At 37.6% G+C, this 22,850-nt stretch overlaps 1 protein-coding gene across 3 annotated transcripts in view; it reads left to right on the top strand.

Annotated features, from left to right (window-relative positions):
• IBTK (inhibitor of Bruton tyrosine kinase) overlaps positions 1-22,850 on the top strand; it is a 90,721-nt gene that overhangs the window by 5,201 nt on the left and 62,670 nt on the right. For all 3 annotated transcript variants that reach the window (XM_043439721.1, XM_043439722.1, XM_043439719.1), the window contains exons 2-6: positions 6,914-7,604; positions 12,463-12,559; positions 15,751-15,875; positions 19,411-19,521; positions 21,155-21,325. In XM_043439721.1, the coding sequence (XP_043295656.1) occupies positions 7,098-7,604; positions 12,463-12,559; positions 15,751-15,875; positions 19,411-19,521; positions 21,155-21,325 (1,011 nt within the window). In that variant the 5' untranslated portion in view covers positions 6,914-7,097. The remainder of the gene's footprint in view (positions 1-6,913; positions 7,605-12,462; positions 12,560-15,750; positions 15,876-19,410; positions 19,522-21,154; positions 21,326-22,850) is intronic.

The following is a 22,850-nucleotide window of genomic DNA, read 5'->3' as shown; positions in this document are numbered from 1 at the left end:
TTACTCTTCTGCCTCAAATGCCCACTAACCCAAGGCTGACACGTGCTCATCTTAAGTCTTCGTTTATACATATCCTTTGGGAAATCTCTCTATCCCTCTTATTGACTCTACATTCCTATGAGTCACTTGTTATATCTTTACCATAGATTTTTACTCATGATTTTTTTAGTACTTGCTTAAATTCATCCCTTTTTACTAAGTAGTTCATTCCCCTGTGCTAAACTGACCCACTGATGGTAGACTATGTACTAGATAGTAAATCTTGTTCAGTCAATACAATGTGAAATGAACTGTATTTTCATTCAAGTATTATTCATGAATATCGAGAATAGAATTTTTCGAATTATCTAGAGCAACAGTGAAAACTGTCAGTCGCTTAGTTGTGTCTGACTCTGCAGTCCCACGACTGTAGCCCTCTCTAGGCTCCTCTGTCCATGGGATTTCTTAGGCAAGAATACTGGAGTGTGTAGCCATTCCCTTCTCCAGGGGATCTTCCCAACCTAGGGATTGAACCCGGGTCTCCTGCATTTTGGGCAGATTCTTTACTGTCTGAGCCACCAGGGAAGCCCTTAAGCTCTACGTATTTTTGTTTTTGCAGTACCTTGTGACCTGTAGATGCACTGAGGAGGCAGCATAGTGTTGTAGAAATAGCTTGGACTTTACTGTGAAATAGATCTGTTTGAATCCTGAATCCTAACTCTTTTGCTGATAGTGTGATTTGGGTGGCCTACTTAACCTCTCTGATGTAAAATATCACATCATGAGTACTTCCTTTGCTCTCTTTGCCATCAATAAGTATTGTTTAAAGCATAAATAAGATTAACAGTAGGCAATGGGCCAGGAATTTAGGGGAAACATGAGGGCAGGAGACAGGTTTAAGGATTATGAGCACATAGGTTAAAATAACATGAAGAAATTGAAACTATCCAAGGAGAGTATGAATTAGGAAAGGAAAACTCAGTGGAACACTGAGAGAAGCCCAACATTTGAATGTCAGGAGAAGGGACAATGCCTTTGGAAGAAGTGATAGGAGAGAGAGCCCATGCTTAAATGCTTCAGTGGTTCCCTGTCCTTTCACTACTGCTTGGAGATATGAATGTGGTGGTAATGATTCAACAGCAGGGAAGTCAAGTAACATTATCCTCAAGTAATATTTGGTAATTTGGATGTCGTTGGTAACCTTAGTATGTATGGTTTCATTGGAGGAGAGTGCTCGGAAACCAGTGACAGCGGTACTGAAGACCAAACATGAGCTCTGGGATAAAAGTTTTATCTTTTTGTTACTGAAGAAATGGTAGTAATAAAAGCTACTATTTGTGGAATATACATTTGGTGGCAGATGCCATGCTGAGCAGCTTCATTTGTCATTATAGTAACTCTGTGAGGTGGGTGGCATTGTCTCTGTTTTCAGGTGAAGAAATGAAGGCTTGGAGAGATGATTGTGCTTTGCAGTTACATAGTTGGTAACAGCTGGCATTGCTAGATTTGAATTCAAATATGTAGGATTCAGAGAAGTGCTAGCTCTTAGTCACTTCCATATTTATGTTCATAGTACTCTGTATGTGCCTCTCTTGTTACATATTATATAGTATCACTTTTATTTAGATTTAATATTCTTTTTTCCCTTTAAGTGTTTGAATTATGTATCATAACAAATTAGGGAATTCTTTTCTCTTGTACCTTAATTATTGCATGTAGGGTTTGAGTGACTGATGTAAGTGGTTCTTTTCAGGTATTAGGAAGACACTGAAAAATTTTAGAGCCTCAAAGGAATTAAGTACTTGTGACTATTTTTGCCACCTATCATGTTTTCCAGTTTAACATTTTAAACTACTTGAGGCTTTGGTACTTTGTCTTCATGTCAACTAACTACCGAACACTTTGTTAGCTTGTTTACATGTAGCCTAGTGGGAACAGAACTGGAGCTAGAAAGAACTAGGAGTTCTCTAGGTCTCTGCTATCATTTCCAAATGGGGAAATCATAATAGTTAGGAACCAGTTAGATTTAGAATTTCTGACTTAGTGTGATTTGAATTGGGAGTGGAAAATATGGATTTGGAATGTTTATGTCTGCTACACAGAAGTTTTTCCTGTACATACACGTAAACTCACTTATGTCCCTCTAAATAGTCATATAACTGTTTTTCCTCTGTCATTCATATAAATACAGAAGTCTCTTGGTATCAGTCAGGTATTGGTTCTAGGATCCCAATGGTATACCAGAATCCACAGATGCTTAGGTCCTGTATGTAAAATGACTTAATATTTGCATACAAGTATACTTTAAATCATCTTTAGATTATTTCCAATATCTAAATACAATGTCAATGCTATGTAAATATGGTTAAACCTTGAACAACATGGATTTGAAGTGCATAGGTTGACTTATACTTGGATTTTTGTTAATAAATGTGTACTGCAGTACCATCAAGATCTGCCTTTGGTTGAAATTGCAGATATGGAACTGTGACTAGGAGGAACCTAGCATAGGGAAAGCTGGCTGTGAGAGGGTCATTGTGTTGTTCAAGGGTCAACTGTAGTTGAAAATGCTGTGTAAATATAGTTGGTCAGCATGAGGCAAAATCAAGCTTTTGTTTTTGGAACTTTCTGGAAGTTTTAAATACTTTCAATCCAAGCTTGGTTTGATTAACAGATGTGAAACTTGCAGATATGAAGGGCTGACTACATACTTAAAAAAAGTATTTTGGGAACTTAATTTGATACCTCGAAAAGGGTAATTTATGTAGAATTTCTGTTATAAAAGCTTTAAGATCTAGGCGTTATAGATGGATTGACTGCTCATTTAAAATCCAGAAGACAAAAGTACTGAAAGGAGAAGATAATTAGGAGATGATAAATAAAAGGTGATGGAGAAATGCTTAATGTGAAGTAGTCCACTCTAGATAAAAAATTTCTAGTATATTGGTGTTTAGTTTTCTAACAGTGAAGAAACTGAAGATAAGTAGTTTATCAAGGGGTTGACAAGTAATGTTTGTTTCTCCAGATCTGAAAAGGCAAAACAAGAAAATTAGCATATTGGAAAAAGACTAGAGGCTCATGTATGGTGGTTGAGTTTTCTTGACTTGCCTGTGGCCTCTCTAATCAACACATTAGCATTTATGTGTGTTTTTAAGGTGTATGTTTATTTTAAAATGGTACATGCGCTTGGTAAGGCATTCAGAAGAGGTTTGTAGTAAAAAGTAAGTCTGCCTTCCATTTCTGTCTCCAGCCGTGTGCTCTTCCCTGGAGCAACCGTTATTAACCATTTTCTTGTATGTTCTTTCTAAACATCTTTCATGCATATTTAAGCATAAACATGTGCTTACATATACATTTTCTCATAAGTGGCATTACACATGCATCTAGTTTTAAGAGACATTTTAGAATTTATCTTGCAGGCTATTTCATATTAGAAAATATGTAGCTGCCTTTTTTTTTTTTTTTAATACATGAACAATCTTTTGCATGGACACACCGTAACTATCTTTTAACTATGAAGATTTTTTTTATGCATTGATGCAGTGACTGTTCTTGTACCTATGCCATTTCACACATGGATATATTTTTACAGGATAAACTCTTAGGAGTAAAATTGCTTGAGTCAGAAGGAATGCATTTTACATTTTGGCAAATATTACTGAATTGCTGTCTATAATAACTGTACTGGTGTACATTCACCAACAGTGGAGTAGAGTTTCTATTTCTCCATACCCTTGTCTATACATAGTGATATCAACCTTTTTGATCTTTGTCTTTCTGATAAAATTAGTGTCTCATTGTAGTTTTAATTTACATTTCTTTTCTTTTGAATGAGATGAGTTTCTTTTTAAAAATCCATTTAAATATACCCCACCTCCCCTTTTTGTGTGAGAAAATTGGTCATATTCTTTGATTTTTATTTTATTTTTTTTGATATTTATTCTATTTTTACTACTTTGTATAGATGATATATTAAAGGAAAAATTTTCTCCTTTTTTGTCTTTAAATTTTTTTATGTATGTTTTAAACTGATGGAATTTATTGGAGTTTTATAGCTTTTGGATTTTAGATCATATTTAGAGAGACTTTTTCTGCTTTGAGATTATAAAAAAGAGTCTCTTTGTTTTTCTTCTAGTATTTTTATGGTGTTATATCTTATGTTTGACCCATCTGGAATTTATATTGGCGTAAGGTATGAAATAAGTATTTATAGTTTTTTTCCCCCCAGATAGCTATCCAGTTATTTTGATACTTGTTGTTTGGCATATTTTTAAAAACACTTATTTCTTTGGCAGCACTGGGTTCTAGTTAGGGCACGGAGGATCTTTTTGTTGTGGCATGCAGGGTCTTTAGTTACAAGATCAAGTTTCTTGACCAAGGGTTGAACCTGGGCCCCCTGAGTTGGGAGCATGGAGTCTTAGCCACTGCTACTGCTACTGCTAAGTCACTTCAGTCGTGTACCAGGAAGTTCCAATACCTGATGTTTAGTTAACATCTCCCTCTGTGGTGAAGAGCCTTCCAGGCAGAGAAAACAGTGTTGGCACGGTGCCTGGCACTTAGTAAATACTAACTGATAAGAGTGTTGGTGGTGTTCGTGGTGGTGGAGGTGTTGGTGATAATGATTACTTAAATTTTTTTTTAATTGGCTGCTCTGGATCTTCACTGGTGCACGAGGGCTTTCTCTAGCTGCAGCCAGCGGGGGCTGCTCTCTAGGGCACGTGGGCTTCAGTAGTTGTGGCTCATGGACTCAACTGTGGCGGGAGGGCTTCAGAGCACGGGCCCGGAGTTGTGGCGCACCAGCTTAGCTGCTTGAGGCTTGTGGGATCTTCCTGGAACAGGAGTTAAACCCTTGTCCTCTGCGTTGGCAGGCAGGTTCTTAACGACTGGACCGCCAGGGAAGCCTGATCATTCAGTTTTAAGGGATAAAATTTTTAAGCGGGATTCCTATAAAGACAGTAGATTTAAGTGTGTTTATAGCTTGTGGAGGTGTAACTGGTTAGAGTGTAGAAATACAGGAGAGAAGTAATGAAGGTTCTGGAAGAAAAGAGGTGGGTTCCAGAGTAACACACAGTAGTTAACCTTAAACATAAGACTGGAAAAAAGGTGAGCGGATGACTGATACAGATACAGAATGTTATAGATGTGAAGGTGATGTTGATGCAAATAACCAGTGACCCATAGTAAGAATAAAAGAGGGTTTTATTCCAACTCAACTGCAGATGGTAGCCCAGGAAACAACATCTCAGTAACTTGGGAGGAGCCAGCATAAACATGAACTTTTTTTTGCTGGGAAATACATACAGTCAAGTGTACATGTTGGTAAAAGAGTACTGCTAATCACAAATGACAGATACCTCAAGTAAATGATGGTGGTGTTTTCCTGTGTATGGGGAGGTGTGAGAATCTGGTCGTCTTACCTGTCGTGGTGCCTGTAGATCCCCAGTGTAGGATGCTTCATCCTGTTTTTCCCATCCTAAATATTCCTCAGGACGTACTGTCAGTGGGTTACTGCTGTGGGTTGCGACTCAAGCTTTGTGTTAGTACTGGATGGTGAGCCACACTCTTCTTTAATGGTAAAAGCAGATGTACAGTGTGTTTGACAGGCCATAGGACAGGCTGTTTTTAGTTAGCATAAATTCAAAGACAAATCATGTATAAGCAAGAATGACCTCTCCATATCTCAGTATGTGAAAATTTCTTCTATTAGTGAAAAGTTTTTTTTTTTTTTAAAACCTGGTTAACTTTTTTTTTTTTGGGGGGGGGCAACCATAACAGAGCTGATAATGCAAAACTGTGGCCATCTAAAAAACAATATTAAGGTGACCTCAAAATTCGTTTCTTTGAAAGTTACATATGAAGTAGGGACAGGTGACCACAGTTTCAGGGCTTGAAATCTCCTAAAATGCAGGAATAGCACAAAGTAATACCTCTCTCTTCCTTTCTCTTTTCTTCTCTTCCCTCATCTCTCTCACTCACACACTGTCTCCTGTCAGATGACAAAATTTAAAAAAAATTGGTAACAACTTTGGCATTCTTTATTCAAGGGAAAACAACCCATGGATTGCGGGGAGTTCAGTTCTCACTAGCAGTGGGGCAGTCTTCCCAGGGACTTTGGGCGAGAGAGAATTTTGCAGAATGTTGAAAGAGGCAACCCTGAAGCAGGGTGTGCTTGACTAGGAGGTTGGGGATTCCCTGCCGAGGCGTGCAGGTCCCATTTTGTGCAGGGAGGTGAGCACACCAGAGTTGGAGGATTGGTTGGTGAGTGCACCAGAGCAGAGTTAGAGGATTGGTTGGTGTTAGGTTTCCTGGATGGGTGTATCTGTAAGTGCGGACTGACGAAGGCTTGGGTTTGTGGTAAGAGCAGGGCCTGATTAAATGAATTAACTTCATCACTCCCCATGTACATACCTACCCATAATGCCTGGGTCCTGAAGTAAAGTTTGAGTGAAGTCAAAGAACTTAGACATACCTCGGATGTGAGAGACCCTTCCAGTGATCTGTATGGTGATGTTGGTAGAATCCAGGCAAACGAGCTGGAAGGTGGCTGCCAGGTGGATCCACTTCCCTCTCCACCTCAACTTTCTCGGTGGGGGTGGATGAAGTCACCTTTCAGGCAGGCTTATAGTCAAGCAGAACTGACCTCCCTGATCAAAACTGGGAGAGGAAGCCGAGCTTTTGTCGGTGAAGCTCTTAACTTTGCCACAAATTCCATACGGAGAGTATCACAGGGGAGGAGGAACAACAAAAGTCAGATCCTGCCATTGATTTGCTTGCTTGCTTTTGAAAGTAGGAATCAGGGGCACTTCAATAGATTTGCTTGCTTGCTTTTGAAAGTAGGAATCAGGGGCACTTCAATAGGGGACAATTGTATTGTAAAATACTTGAGTAAGAGAGAGATTCTGTATTTTTTACTTTGTTTCTCCTTCTCTTACAGGTCACCCTTGCAATTATGGATATTTAAAAGGATCAGACAGTGTGGAGGGGGAGTTCCCCTCCTCACTCCCCCTTGGTGCTTGACTCCAGGAATAATTTATAAACTGTGGAAAGTTTTCTTTTTTAAAGAAAGAACTTGTATTTGATATAAACTTTATAGAGCTATTTATAAATTTTTGATTTAAATGCCAAAATACATTGTACAAATCTATATAGTTTTATACTGTTACCAGGAGGATTTAAATTATAACCCTAAGCAGGCCGTTTATTCTCTACCAGTCTTTCTGAATAGCACCTTTGTGGCCTGGCTTTTTCATTTTTTTAAATTATCTGACTATTCTGAAGAAGGAAGCTGCATAAAAACAATTAGGATGAATTCTTCCATCCCTGACTGCACATCAAAGTGTCGATCCCTGACGCATGCTCTGGATGTCCTTTCTGTGGTGACGAAGGGGAGTGAAAACCAGATTAAGGCCTTTGTCTCCAGTCATTGTTACAATGCTGCAACCATCAAGGATGCCTTTGGCCGGAATGCCCTCCACCTTGTTTCCTCCTGTGGAAAAAAAGGAGTGTTAGATTGGCTTATCGAGAAAGGAGTGGATCCCTTGGTGAAAGACAAGGAGTCAGGATGGACAGCTTTGCATAGAAGCATTTTTTATGGACATATTGATTGTGTTTGGTCTCTACTGAAGGTGAGTGTGATTTGTTTTTTTAAAACTTTTCGGTCTGGCAGGTGTTTTTCTTAATCTCCACGAAGAAATTGGTGTTCTTATCAATTGATAAGAACTTGATATCTTTTACTATTGTAACCATTTGTAGAATTATCCTTTTAATTTAAACCTTTTATGATGTGAAATTCTAAACATATACTAAAGTTTATAATGTAAACTATGGGCCAGTTTTGTGTTACATATTTAATATGTCTCCACTGACTTTCTCCACCCCATGTTATTTTAAAGTAAATCCCAGACATTTTGTCATTTACACAGTACTATATGTCTTTCAGTATTTTTAAGAAGTATGATTTCCTTTTCTATAACTATATTATTAGCTACTTTAAAAGGGCACTAGTTATTGAAATCATATAAGGACTCTGATTTGAGTAGTGTGTTCATTTCTTGTTTGGCTAGGGATTAAGTTTTTATTGTTTTTGTTCAGTCACTGAGTCATGTCCAACTCTTTGTGACCCCTTGGACTACAGCACAACAGGCTTCCCTGTCCTTCAGTATCTCCCAGAGTTTGCTCAAATTCGTGTCCATTGGGTCAGTGATGCTCTCTAACCGTCTTGTCTCCTGCAGCCTCCTCCTCCTGCCCTCAGTCTTTCCCAGCATCAGGGTCTTTTCCAGTGAGTTGGCTCTTTGTATCAGGTGGCCAAAGTATTGGGGCTTCAGCATCAGGCCTTTCGTTGGATATTCAGGGTTTATTTCCTTTAGGATTGACTGGTTTGACCTCCTTGCTGTCCGTAAACAATATGAGAAGGCAAAGTTTTTATAGTTGTTTGAAAAATTAATAATCAGAATCAGTTTTGCATGCGTGCTAGGGCGCTTCAGTCATGTCCGACTCTTTGTGACCCTGTGGGCTATAGCATACCAGGCTCCTTTGTCCGTGGGATTCTCCAGGCAAGAATACTGGAGTGGGTTGCCATTTCCTCCTCCAGGAAATCTTCCCAACCCAGGGATTGAACCCATGTCTCTGGCATCTCCTGCATTGGCAGGTAGGTTCTTTACCACTAGCATCACCTGGGAAGCCCAAAAAGTGTTAGTTGCTCAGTAGTGTCTGACTGTTTGCAACTCCATGGACTGTAGCCCGCCAGGCTCCTCTGTCCATGGGATTTCCCAGAATCAGTTTATTTTAAATTTCCCATGAAGTAGATTAAATCTAGTCTTGTTGTACTGGTTAGACAAATAATGTTTTGAGATATAGCCTGGTATCATTTTATTAATAAATGCAAGTTAAAAACTGTCAGAAATCATGAGTTTTAAACTGCACAGTTTATCTTTGTACAGACATTCAGTCGTGTTTGTGGAGGACCAGAGAAGAACAAAGCAGTTCCTGTCCTCAAGGAACTTGTGGTCACACTGTAAGACATTAGGGAGCTTATATTTTATTTTTGACTTCAAAACAATTTTTTGCATAGTGGTCTTTAGGTAGTAACATTTACTGATCAAAATGATTTTCAGTATATATTAATGGCAAAATATCCTTTTTGGAGCTAAACTATCTAGGTGTACTACTTACCAAGTCGTCTTGGATGAGTTACTGAATCTTGAACCTCAGTTTCATCTATAAAAAAGAAGATAATGATAGTACCATCCTCATTTGTTTTTCCCCAGGGAGTTTCAGTGAAGAAAAACTTTTCTTAAGTATTAATAGTACTGTTAATTCCTATTTTATCTAAAACCTTTGGGTATCAGTTTAATTCCCTTATTATAAACTCTTTTGTAGGAAAAGTTAGGTTAATAAGAGTTAAAGCATCTATCAGCTCTACTTTTGCCCTTTCCCTTTAGTTTCTGCTGGAAAATTGGATGACTGCCAGCCCTTACAAGCTTGAGAATGTCCTTCGGTTTTCTGCTTTCCTAGGGTTTGCCATTCAGGTGTGAGGATTTGGGTCTTCAGCTTGAAATAGGTCCTGGTATGAATTTTGGACCTTCCCTGCCTTTGGGTTTCATTTCCCTTTAGAAATCCTCAGTCATCCTTGCTGCCTTGGCTAGGAGAGGCCAGGAAATGGTGCCTTGGGCCACTTTGCTCTTGGCTTGACTCTGATTTTCATCAAGAGTCCTTCTGATCAGTGATAGACATCAACATGGATGCTTCCCACTGATAAAATATCCCATAGAAACTCCTTTCTTTCACTGAGTACTCCCATGTTCTGTAATCCATCTGCATTTGTTTAGTCCAGACTTCTTTCCTTTCCCCTTTTAATTCTTTAATTGGAAGGGCTGCAATGATAGAGGTGTTTATTGTCAATTTTGCTTCTGCTAACAACTCTAGCATTTAAGGTGTTATGGATGAGCAGGAAGAGACTATACAGAAAAACACATTTTAAATGAATTACGTTTGATAAAAAACTTCATAGTATGAAATTTTAAAATTAAGTGCTAAAATTGTACAATAAATATACAGCCATGCTGTCAGTTCCCATTTGCCAAAGATGAAAACCCTCAGCAGAAACTTCTTATGGAAGAACTAGCTGAATCATAAGATTGTGTGGACTAAATGATAACCTATTTGTCAAGTATTTGGAACAGAAATTTTTCTTTAGTGCCTGATGTGTATTAGGCAGTGATCTCAGTGCTAGAGATATTGTAATGAAAAAAAAAAAAAGAATGCTTTTTTGTTGTTGTTGTTATGCTTAGATGCTATTTAGTAAGCTGGTGAATTTATCTCCTCTTTGGGAGCTATGTAAAGACTTGATCTTTAAATAAATGAGATAGACTACACACTGGTCCTCTACCTTTAGAATTTAAAGTGAGCATATTAAAAAAGCATCAGAGACCACCATAACTCCAAAGGCAAAAAAAAAAAGTTCCTAGTCCTTTTGAAGTTGGGGCTACTTAAGATACAAATAGGGTCCAGTAAAGTTTAGGATGAATTTATAGAACTGGTAAAGTAAAATCTGTAGGGATCTAAGTTTCTGGGATCCTGTTTGTCAAATTCATAATTTGGAACACTGCCCTGGAATCAGCCCTTTTTACTCTTATAAAGGTCAAAATCAGGTCTTTCTATGTGGATTTATTATATCTAACTTAGAAAATAGGCAATATACATTTTTAAATTTATTAAGATCTTATTAAAAGATCACTTCTGAATTTTGTTTTATTTGTTAGCTCACTATCTTGAGTAGTTTTTGTTCATTGACAGTCCTTGTGAAATCAGTTGTCGTTACCTTCTGGAACACAATGAAGTTAGGATTGGTATTGCTGTTTAGTTGCTAAGTTGTGTCCATCTCTTTTGCAATGCCATGGACTGGGTTTCCCGGGTGGCTCTGTGGTAAAGAATTGATTTTAGTTTATTAAAATTCATTGTTACAAGGTAAGAGGAGAGTCCCTTTCTTTAGTAACCCAAAACAGTGTTCTGACACATTACGGTTAAAGTTTAAACATTTCATGGTTCCATCTCAACCTATAACTCCAGTGTGTATGGATAGGCAGTGATCATTCACATCAGTTAAAAGAGTTAAAAGGGCTTCCCTGTGTTAAGTGGTTAAGAATCTACCCACCAGTGCAGAAGTCATGGGTATGATCCCTGCTCTGAGAATATCCCACGTGCCCCGGAGCGACTAAGCCACGCACCACAGCTGCTGAGCCTGCGAGCCGCCACCGCTGAAGGCCGCGCACCGAGAGGCCCTGCAGGGCCGCAGGAGGAGCCGCCACAGTGCGGCTCGTGCCCGGGCCAGAGGGGCCCTGCTCCCTGCCGCTGGGGAAGCCTGAGCACAGCCACGAAGAGCTGGCACAGCCAAACACATGATACATCCCAACAAAAAGAAACTTAGATTAAAAAGTGGTTGTTGAATGCCTTATTAAACTGTCAGCAAGTACTAAGTTGTTTTTGAAAAGGAGTACATTTTGTATTTAGGAAGCTGTAATGTAATAGTACTATGAATTGAACATTGCACTTTCTCCTCTCCTCTCATTATATTTTAAAAGACAGTAAGTATGTGCTAAGGATAGGGTGTACTAACTACCTTAAATAAATGGGATGGAAAATGTTCTGTTTCATGTTTAAATTCTGGAGATATAAAACTATAGGTTAAATTTGTTCTTAAAACACACAAATGCATGCTTTCACGTTTATTTATGGCCACACCACACATCTTATGGGATCTTAGTTCCCCAACCAAGGTTTAAACCTGTGCCCTTAGCCGTGAGTTTTAAGACACAGTCTAACTTTAAGTGATAAGACAGTGCTCTGAAATTTCACGTAGAAAATTTTAAGTGGAAAGACATAAATCACACAAATAGAAATAAAAAATATAATTGTCTTCATGTCAGTAATAGATATAACAGAATTTAAGTCAAAAAGATGGAGCATAGGTGATCACATTATATACAGTAAATCTGAAAAAATAAACATACAAAAAGTAAAAACTATTGTTTGCCATTGTGTAGAAATCTTTACACCCTTTATCTGGATGTGGAATTTGGTTCTTTAAATGCAAAAAAAAAAAAAAAAAGAATTGTGTATGTACATACATATACACTCTCAGAGTTAGGGCCCTCTAGGTAACTGACCTGCATTACCATGGAAAACTTTCATATCTAGTTCATTTAGATTTTTGTTTCATTTTGGTTTTAAATGTTGCTTCTTTACATTTTATGGTTCTTCTTTATTCTACCAAGAATTGGATATTTGATTTCTCTTAGTTTTCTTTTGTATGAGAAATAAATGTTTATGAGCATAGGAGATAATTGTTATTAGGTGTTTATTTTTAATTTTCTTTATACTTTGATCATCTGACTTGATAAATATAAATGTTACTGATTATAGGTAAATGATTAAAAATATATGCATGTATATCTATATCTATATGCACATTTTTTCCTTTTTTAGCATGGTGTTAATCTGTATATTCAAGATAAAGAAGGCTTGTCAGCTTTGGATCTTGTAATGAAGGATAGACCAACTCATGTAGTATTCAAAAATACTGGTAAGAAAATTCCATAAATATATTTCATTAAAGTTTAGAACATTTTAACGAAATTTTATTGTTATAAAAATAACTGAGAAAATTTGTGTGTGGATATCTGCAAAGACTTTTACTCTAATATATATAGATTGATAACTTTGGTTTTCTTTCAGAACACTTAGGTTTATTTTATACTTTTTCAATCTAGATTTATGTGTATAAGAGTAAAAACACAGCCTTGAAGAAAGTAGGGAAAACCACTAGGTCATTCAGATATCACCTAAGTCAAACCCCTTATAATTACACAGTGGAAGTGACAAATAGATTCAAGGGATTAGATCTGACAGAGTGCCTGAAGAACTGTGGACGGAGGTTTGTAACACTGTACAAGAGGCGGTGATCAAAACCATCCCCAAGAAAAAGAAATGCAAAAAGGCAAAATGGTTGTCTGAGGAGGCCTTACGAATAGCTGCGAAAAGAAGAGAAGCAAAAGTCAGAGGAGGAAAGGAAAGATACCCATCTGAATGCAGAGTTGCAGAGGATAGCAAGGAGAGATAGGAAAGCCTTCCTCAGTGATCAGTGCAAAGAAATAGAGGAAAACAATAGAATGGGAAAGACTAGAGATCTCTTCAAGAAAATTAGAGATACCAAGGGAATATTTCATGCAAAGATGGGCACAATAAAGGACAGAAATGGTATGGACTTAACAGAAGCAGAAGATATTAAGAAGAGGTTGCAAGAATACATAGATGAACTATACAAAAAGATCTTCATGACCCAGATAATCACGATGATATGATCACTCACCTAGAGCTAGACATCTTGGAATGCAGAGTCAAGTGAGCCTTAGGAAGCATCACAATGAACAGAGCCTAGTGGAAGTGATGGAATTCCAGCTGAGCTACTTCAAATTTTAAAAGATGATACTGTTAAAGTGCTGCACTCAAGCAAATTTGGAAAACTCAGCAGTGGCCACAGGACTGGAAAAGGTCAGTTTACATTCCAGTCCCAAAGAAAGGCAATGCCAAAGAATGTGCAAACTACTGCACAATTGCACTCATTTCACATTCTAGCAAAGTAATGCTCAAAATTCTCCAAGTTAGACTTCAACCATATGTGAACTTCCAGATGTTCAAGCTGAATTTAGAAAAGGCAGAGGAACCAGAGATCAAATTGCCAGCATCCATTGGGTCATAGAAAAGGCAAGACAATTCCAGAGGAACATCCACTTCTGCTTCATTGACTGTGCTAAAGCTTTTGACTATGTGAATGACAACAAACTGGAAAATTCTTAAAGAGATAGGAATACCAGACCATGTTACCTGCCTCCTGAGAAACCTGTATGCAGGTCAAGAAGCAACAGTAAGAGCTGGACATGGAACAGTGAACTGGTTCCAAATTGGGAAAGGAGTACGTCAAGGCTGTATAGTGTCACCCTCCTTATTTAACTTCTGTGCAGAGCACATCATGTGAAATACCAGGCTGGATGAAGCACAAGTTGGAATCAGGATTGCAGAGAGAAATATCAATAACCTCAGATATGCAGATGACACCACCCTTATGGCAGAAAGTGAAGAACTAAAGAGCCTCTTGATGAAAGTGAAAGAGGGGAGTGAAAAAGTTGGCTTAAAACTCAACATTCACAAAGCTAAGATCTTGACATATGGTCCCATCGCTTCATGGCAAATAGATGGGAACAATGGAAACAGTGACAGAGTTTATTTTCTTGGGCTCCAAAATCACTGCAGATGGTAACACAGCCATGAAATGAAAAGACATTTGCTCCTTGGAAGAAAAGCTATAACCAACCTAGACAGTGTATTAAAAAGCAGAGATATTACTTTGCCAGCAAAGGTCCGTATAGACAGTGCTATGGTTTTTCCAATAGTCACGTATGGATGTGAGAGTTGGACTATGAAGAAAGCTGAGCGCGGAAGAATTGATGCTTTTGAACTGTGGTGTTGGAGAAGACCCTTGAGAGTCCCTTGGACTGCAAGGAGATCAAACCAGTCCATCCTAAAGGAGATCAGTCCTGAATATTCATTGGAAGGATTGATGCTGACACCGAAGTTCCAGTACTTTGGCTTCCTGATGCGAGGAGCTGACTCATTAGAAAAGACTTTGCTGTTGAGAAAGATTGAAGGCAGGAGGAGAAGGGGACGACAGAGGATGAGATGGTTGGATGGTGTCACCGACTCCATGGACATGAGTTTGAGCAAGCTCCAGGAGATAGAGAAGGACAGGGAAACCTGGTGTGCTGCAGTCCAGGGGTCACAAAGTTGGTCATGATTGTGACTGAACAACAAATAAAGGCAGCTAGAATTGTAACTACTATAAAGTGATTGATGTGCACTGAGAAAGGACAGTATTTGAGGTTGAAGGGAAAGGAAGTGATTCTTCTATCCACACGTCCGTTCTTGTAATGGCACTTATCTTTTCAATTTTTTTGCCCTGTGAGCTTTGTGAATGTAAATTGATTGAAAAGAAGAAGAGATGTAGATGGGGGCACTAGTTAATCTGCATGTTAACCAGTGACAAGCTGGGTAAGGACATGGTCTTCATTTTACTTCTGTCTTGGACCCTATATTCCAAGTTACAGTCATTATTCCATTGAAGACCTTGATAAGTGTCCCAAAACAAAAATGAAGATTTATATCATAATTAGCTGTGATTTTTATCCCATTTTCCTTTTTGTTGCCCTAATGCCTAGTGTGATTTTGCATCTATCAAGAGCAAACTATTGGAAAATAATGTTTATGTAATAATAGAAACTAATACCATGTGTTTCATTTAGAACCTGTATATATGAAACATTTTAATGACATTCTACATTTAAATAGTTTTAATTTTTATTTTAAAATTTATTTTAAAATTTAAATTTTCATGAAAGCTAGGTGAATATGGCAGGTGGCATTTTACTCATTTGGCAGTTAAATCTTAGCTGCTAAAGAAACAAGGGTTCAACGTGTTAAATTGCCTTCGTTGAGACAGGCCTGTGCTGATTTGGATCTTCTGATTTCTGTTTCTGGAGTGTTATAATAAATTATAGATGGGTAATTTAAAAGAAAATTTTGGTAGTATCTTTCTAAATATGGTAGTTTGGTTTTGTAAAGAGTCATATTTGAAGTAAACTGATTAGTTCAGTATGTAATTAAACAACACTGATACTTGTTTAAAATGTGATAGAATATAAAAACTAATTTTCATTTTAGATCCTACAGATGTCTACACTTGGGGAGATAATACAAATTTCACCCTGGGTCATGGAAGCCAGAATAGCAAACATCATCCAGAGTTGGTGGATCTGTTTTCCAGGAGTGGGATTTATATCAAGCAGGTATTTTACTAATTCTTTTAAGATTTTGTTAGTCTTAATCATAGTTAGACTGTATAACGTATCATAAAACTATGAGATGTTTATGCAGTGTTCTTGCCTGGAGAATTCCATGGACAGAGGTGCCTGGTAGGCTACCATCCACGGGGTCACAAAGAGTCAGACACAACTGAGTGTCTAACACGTTCACGTTTGTATAAGGAGCATTAGAAGTTAGAAGGCATTATACAGATAGTAGTTTTTTAAAGATAGAACTTCTGTTGGATTTTCTAGCTTTATTTTTCCATTTAGAGTTCTTCAAATTGTTTCTCAAGTGAATTTGTTGTTCAAACTCAATTTATTGTTAGTTTTAGGTAAGTGAACCTGAGTTGTTAAATATAAGTAATTGTAAAATTTTAATTGATAATTGTAAAGGTTTTGCCTTTGTCCTTATATCATAATTCTGGTTATCTCCCTCTTCAGTGTATTTCGCTGCTATTGACCTACTCATCTTTTTCTATAATGCTCTGTATGTGTGTGTCTCTGTGTGTATAATACATATCTGGCCTCAGCGTTTCTTCCTCTTGAGCTTCATTTCAGTTGCACTCTCGATAGTCTTCAAAGTTTTAAATTTAACTGAAGTGTTAATTTTGCCACTCCTAAACAACCTCTACTTAATAATTTTTAGAGCTATAACTCTCATTTTCTAAATCTGAAAACTACATCTCAGAATATGTCTGCTGAGTTCTTTTCTCCATTTTTTCCCCATGATGTAATCATAACTCTTTTATTCCCCCAATTATTTGGATGATAAATTATATAGCCACCATATTTAGAGCTATGTAGGACACTGTTTTTTACACCAGAAGTCACTAATGTATCACAATCAGCAATTTAGAAAAAGTAATAGAAGAGTTAAACCCAAGAGAATATTAAAATTCGAGAGGGCAAGAATAGGAGCCCACGTGATAAGAGTGACGAGGGAAGTGGAGTGGGGTGGTGTCCTGAAGCTTAGAGAGGCACCTGCTTTCCTTCTCTGACTTGGTACAAGATATAGTCAGGTTTGGTGAGGGGAGGTTTTTCAGGAGCAGAGATTTTTACACAAATGTGCAGGAGCAGTGGAGGCATTAGGAGTAATGGGGCTGTCTACATAACCAGGCTCTCAGTAAATAGTGCCGAATACTGCTTTCCTTCCTCTCACACCTATCCACAGTGTTTGTATGTCAACCTTATTTTGTGGTTAAAAAAAAAATCCTTTACATTCGTAATTTCTTCACAAAGTACTTGGTGTCCTTGCCTTAACTGAAGTGTAGCTGTGTCTTTGTGTACACTGTTTCATCCTTAACCCTACCAAGTGGACTATGCTCAATTCTTCAGGTCAGGTGTCCTGATTCTGGCTAGCCATCTATTAATACAGAGACTTGGAAGGAATTGAGGATGCTGAAAGGACTTGGGACAGACCAGAGTCTTAAGCCTGGGGTCAGGGTCTCTAGAGAAGGTGCAGGAAACTGTTAGAGCAGGGCTGGCTCTTTCTCACCTACTTAAAAGCTTTCGGTAGACATTGCTGATCAATCACAGCGCACACTTCCTCTCCCTTCCTCCTCAGTCCCACTCTCTTCCCCGCCTCTCTGTTTTAAAGTGAATTGGGACAAGTCCTCAGAGTTCACCTGTCAGCAGCCACGAATAAGTGATCAGAGTTGAGGCACTTAGTAAGGCTCCTGTTTTCCTTTTCTGACTTGGTACAAGATACAGTCAGATTTGGTGAGGTAAGATTTTTCAGGAGCAGAGATTTTTACACGAATGGGAAGGAGTCATGTAGGCATCAGGAAATGGGCTGATTGTACCTTCTGATCCTAAGACACATGTGCTATAGAAGAATTGAGCATATTCCACTTGGTAGGGTTAAAGATGAAACTACATGAAGACAAAGCTACATTTCAATTAAGACAAGGACACTTAAGTATTTTGTGAAGAAATTAAGGATGTAAAGGATTTTTTTGTCTTAACCACAAAGTAAGGGTTGAAACATAAACACTATAGATAGGTTTGAGAGGAAGGAAAGCAGTGTAAATTTAGTAAGAAAAGAGGAAGCAAGTTTTTGGCACTATTTACCGAGTGCCTGGTTATGTAGATAGCTCCATTCCTCATTGAAAAACAGCTGATTCTGTCCTACCAGATGAATTGACTGCCTTGGGACAGAGATTATTGTTGTTAGCATAATGTATTCTTGATAATTAAGATGAAAATCCATGATCAGTTGCCTCTTAAATTCAGAGGTTTTAAAGTTGAAGGTCTTATACTCTGGCGTTGGTTGTTTGATATTGTTGTTGTTAAGCCGTGTCTGACTCTTTTGAGACCCCGTGGACCGTAGCCCGCCAGGTTCCTCTCTGTCCATGGGATTTGCCATACGAGAATATTGCAATGGGTTGCCAGTTCCTTTCCAGGGGCACTTTCTTACCCAGGGATTGAACGTTCCTGCATTGGCAGGCAGATTCTTTGTCACTGAGCCACCAAGGACGCTGAAGTTGGAAATTACAGGGGTGCTCTAATGTTGAATATAGGATTGAACAAAATGTATTATTTTTAGTTTCATAAAATAATATTTCCTTTACAGATTTTAACTTTGTAGTACAAATTTGAATACATTTTTTATTTTATTTTTAGACTTTCTAGATGTTTGTGGTACAGCTAAATAAATGACTTTTTTTCTTTAATCAAAGACCCAGAGTCTTTGATAAACTTTTTTCTGTAAAAAACAAGTTCTATAAAAAAGTATTTACAGAACTTGTCAGGTGGTTAAGGATATGTGTAAATAGCACTTGCAGTTCAGCTTATAATATTCTTATAAACAATTCTAGGATTTTTTAATTTCTTAATCCTTTTTTAATGTCCTAAGTTAGAAATATTTATGGATAGCATAAGAAATACAAATGCAAATGTTTTAAAGATAAAGGATGTTTAAATAGTATTTAGGTAAAATGAGTGTACTGATGATGCCTTGAAAAAAGCTTGAGAATCGGTATAAATTATTTAAAGCCATGTAATGATATTAAAGACATATTAAACACTTCAGAGATAAAAAAGGACATACTGTTAACCTACCACTCTCTCTGTATAGGTGATATTGAAAAAAATATTCTTAACAGCATTTCTACTGTTTTCTTTAGTAGTATGTCACTATTTGGTAATCTTTATGCTTCATATTTTATTCTGTTCAATTCGCGTTGTGTGGGATTTTATGAAATTGGAAAACAATTGGTTACTTTTTGTATTTTCCTTTGTTTAGTCTCTTCTGTGTTACACGTGCTTAATTCCTTCTAAATTTTTTCCCCCCATATGTCGGTGGTTTTAGACATAGTTTTAAAATAGACCAGTATATATTTTAAATTTTTATTTCAGAAAACTTTAAACATGTACGAAGTAGAGAGAATAGTATAATGAATTCTGATGTACCCATTATCTAGCTTAAACAATTAGTAATATTCTGTTATTTTGTTTTTATGAAATACAGGATATTTTATGCAGAGACATTTAATAATATTCTCTTGTTTTCCTGTAGGTGGTGCTTTGTAAATTTCACTCAGTGTTTCTGTCTCAGAAAGGGCAGGTTTACACCTGTGGTCATGGTCCTGGAGGACGATTAGGCCATGGAGATGAACAGACATGCTTGGTAATTGAAATGTCACTATACAGTTTAGGTAACTTTGGTAAAATTTGATAGATTGGAAGCTTCACTTAACTAAATTTCTTTTTTTAAACTAACTGAAAGGAGAAAATAGTATACCAATTGTATACCAATAGTATATCAATGATAATTGATTTTAAAAGATCAGTTACTTTCCTGGTATATTGTGTTTAAAATAAAGATTTAAATATGTAAAATTCTAAAGCATCAAAAAATTTTTTCTTATAGCAAGTATTGAATCAGGAGATATAGTATATAAATAAGCTTTAAAATATTTCCATAGTTGAAATTTTAAAAGGAGTTTACTAATTGTAAAAGATTTTTTCTGTTGTAGTCCAGGATTTATTCATTTTTAACTTCTCATTAAGGTATTTGTGGTCTAAAAATTGAGCCAATATTTTCATTATATAATCACAAAATTGAGTCAGCTACTGAAACTTAGTGCTAATTCCGGAGAAAACCTAATAATCATTACATTCAGAAAAATACCTTACTTTTAACTAAGGTTTTTTTTTTTGAGGGGACTGCTGGCATATTCATCGATTAAGAGGTCTTTAAAAAGGAGAGAGCGCTATGATAGTTGCTTCTGTTCTTTGAAGGGTATATTATGTGCTAGGCATTGTTTATGCTTTCCATTTAGTATTGCTACGTTGATTTAAGCCTTAAACAGCCTTGTGAAGTTATAGCCTTATTATCCTCATTTTATACATAATGCCAATAGTAATAATAGTACTCATTTATCAGTTGTTTACTCTGAGCCAGAGATGGTTGTTTTGCGCTTACCAACTCATTTACTCCTTCTATTGATCTTATTATCATCCAAAATACTATTATTATTTTGTGTTCAGATGAAGAAAATGAGAGAAGAGATTTTTTTGAGATCAAATAGCTGCTGAATGCGAAGGCGATGGCACCCCACTCCAGTACTCTTGCCTGGAAAATCCCATGGACGGAGGAGCCTGGTGGGCTGCAGTCCATGGGGGCACTAAGAGTCAGACATGACTGAGCGACTTCACTTTCACTTTTCACTTTCCTGCATTGGAGAAGGAAATGGCAACCCACTCCAGTGTTCTTGCCTGGAGAATCCCAGGGATGGGGGAGCCTGGTGGGCTGCCGTCTATGGGGTTTCACAGAGTCGGACACGACTGAAGCAACTTAGTAGCAGCAGCAGCTGGTAAATGGCTGGATTAAGATTTGAACCCAGAACAGATGACTTTAAAGGAATATAATATCGTTTGGTATTCATTGAAGGGCTGTGTTGATTCCTGTATTTTTATTTATTGCTTCATTCCATGAGTGAATACTTTGGTTAAAGAGCGCCCTTTGTTCAAACCAAACAAATTTGTACTTGGTGTATGATACATGATCAGGGCTCAGAATCATTTATCGAATCCAATTGTTTTATTAAAATCTCTCATTGGGATTTTGTATTTTATTTATAAAGCAATGTCTGTGTCCTATTAAATTCATCCCCCTCCTTGTTGAATTGTAGAGTTTGCCTATGATTGATACAGCCATATAGCAGTCATGTCATTTGGGATGTAATGTTCTCAGATTCTATTTGTATATTTTATATAAGTGGTTAATGTAATATACCAAAGTTAATTTTATTTTGTAGGTCCCTAGGCTTGTGGAAGGACTGAGTGGTCATAATTGTTCTCAAGTAGCAGCTGCTAAGGATCATACTGTTGTATTAACTGAAGATGGATGTGTTTATACATTTGGTCTAAATATTTTTCACCAATTAGGACTCACTCCTCCACCTTCCAGTTGTAATGTACCCAGACAGGTAAACTTCTCTTTTTTAAACAATAATGTGACCATTGCCATAAAACCTACATGGACAAAAGGATAGAAGGTGTTGATAAGAGCAACTTATTTTACCTATAGTCAATGGTATATGTTTCTTAAATGGTATATATCTTATTTTTCACGGGAGAAATTTAGCATAGTACAAATTAAAATTTGTTTGGAGTGAGAAAGAAAGCACTTGGGATATTAGGCAGCAAAGTGCCTTTGATTCAACTTACAAGTGGTGACAAGCAGAGGGGGATCCAGATATTTTGCAGAGGGGGATCCAGATATTTGGGGTTTGAAGCCTAATTTTGAGGCCCTCCTTAAAAAAAAAATTTTATAAGTAAAAAATGGGCCATGCAGTTGAGGTACCCAGAAGCTTAAGGTTATGGCTTCATGGTCAATCTGTCTCTGCATAGAAATCACACCTGGCAAGTTTATTTGAGGGAATATAAGCCTGAAAGCCACTATTCTGTGTTCTCTTGTCCCTTTTTCTTTTGTACAACTACCAGCAGAAGGTGGCCTTTTCTCAACTTCAGGGACCTAGTACACAAGACAGGACTGGTGCTTTAAATTAATATATTACTAGAATCATCTATTGGAGAAGGAAATGGGAACCCACTGCAGTATTCTTGCCTGGAGAATCCCATGGACAGAGGAGCCTGGTGGGCTGCTGTCCATAGGGTCGCACAGAGTCCGACACGACTGAAGCGACTTAGCGTGCATGCATACATTGGAGAATGAAATGGCAACCCACTCCGGTGTTCTTGCCTGGAGAATCCCAGGGACGGAGGAGCCTAGTGGGCTGCCGTCTATGGGGTTGCACAGAGTCGGCCACGACAGAAGCGACTTAGCAGCAGCAGCAGAATCATCTATAACACATGTGTTTTCAACTCATAAAATTTTGCATTTCTGGTATTAAATTTCTTCATTGGTTTAATTCTCTGGATTTAAAATGATTATTAGATATACATTTTTTTATTAATACAGCTTTAAAATCCAATGCTTTTGCATTCTGGATGGCTAGTGAATCAATAGTAGTTACTCCAAGATAATTAGAGGTAGTTTCCGATCTGTGGTACTTCTTAGAAGATCCCTTTTCCTCAGCCAACTGTGGAATTTGTAGCTATTTAATCATTTTGTAGACTTCTTTAGGAGTGGTAGCTTTTACTCATTTTCATTCTCTTTGTGTGGCTATCCTGGAGCTCTGGCTTGTTACGGACATATCCAGTGTTCTTAAGTGAGGGCAGATTTGTGCCCCAGAGCCATTTGGCAATGTCTAGAGACAATTTTAGTTGTTACAATGGGGGTGGGGGGTGGGGTGGGTAGAGGTGGGGTTAGTGGTACTGACATCTGGTGGACAGAGGCCAGGGATGCTACCGAACCTCCTTGACACAGTCCCCCACAACAATCATCTGGTTCAGACTGTCAGCAGTGTTACTGTTGAGAGACTCTGGATATGTCAAATGTAAAAGTACCATGTTTTCTAGCAAGAACCAGAATGCCTGTTTTGAATATTA

This window comes from Cervus canadensis, chromosome 20, assembly GCF_019320065.1.
Source record: "Cervus canadensis isolate Bull #8, Minnesota chromosome 20, ASM1932006v1, whole genome shotgun sequence".
In the NCBI taxonomy this organism is placed as follows: Eukaryota; Metazoa; Chordata; class Mammalia; order Artiodactyla; family Cervidae; genus Cervus; species Cervus canadensis.
The sequence above is the reverse complement of the archived record's forward strand: the minus strand, read 5'-3'. Positions and strand labels throughout refer to the sequence as shown.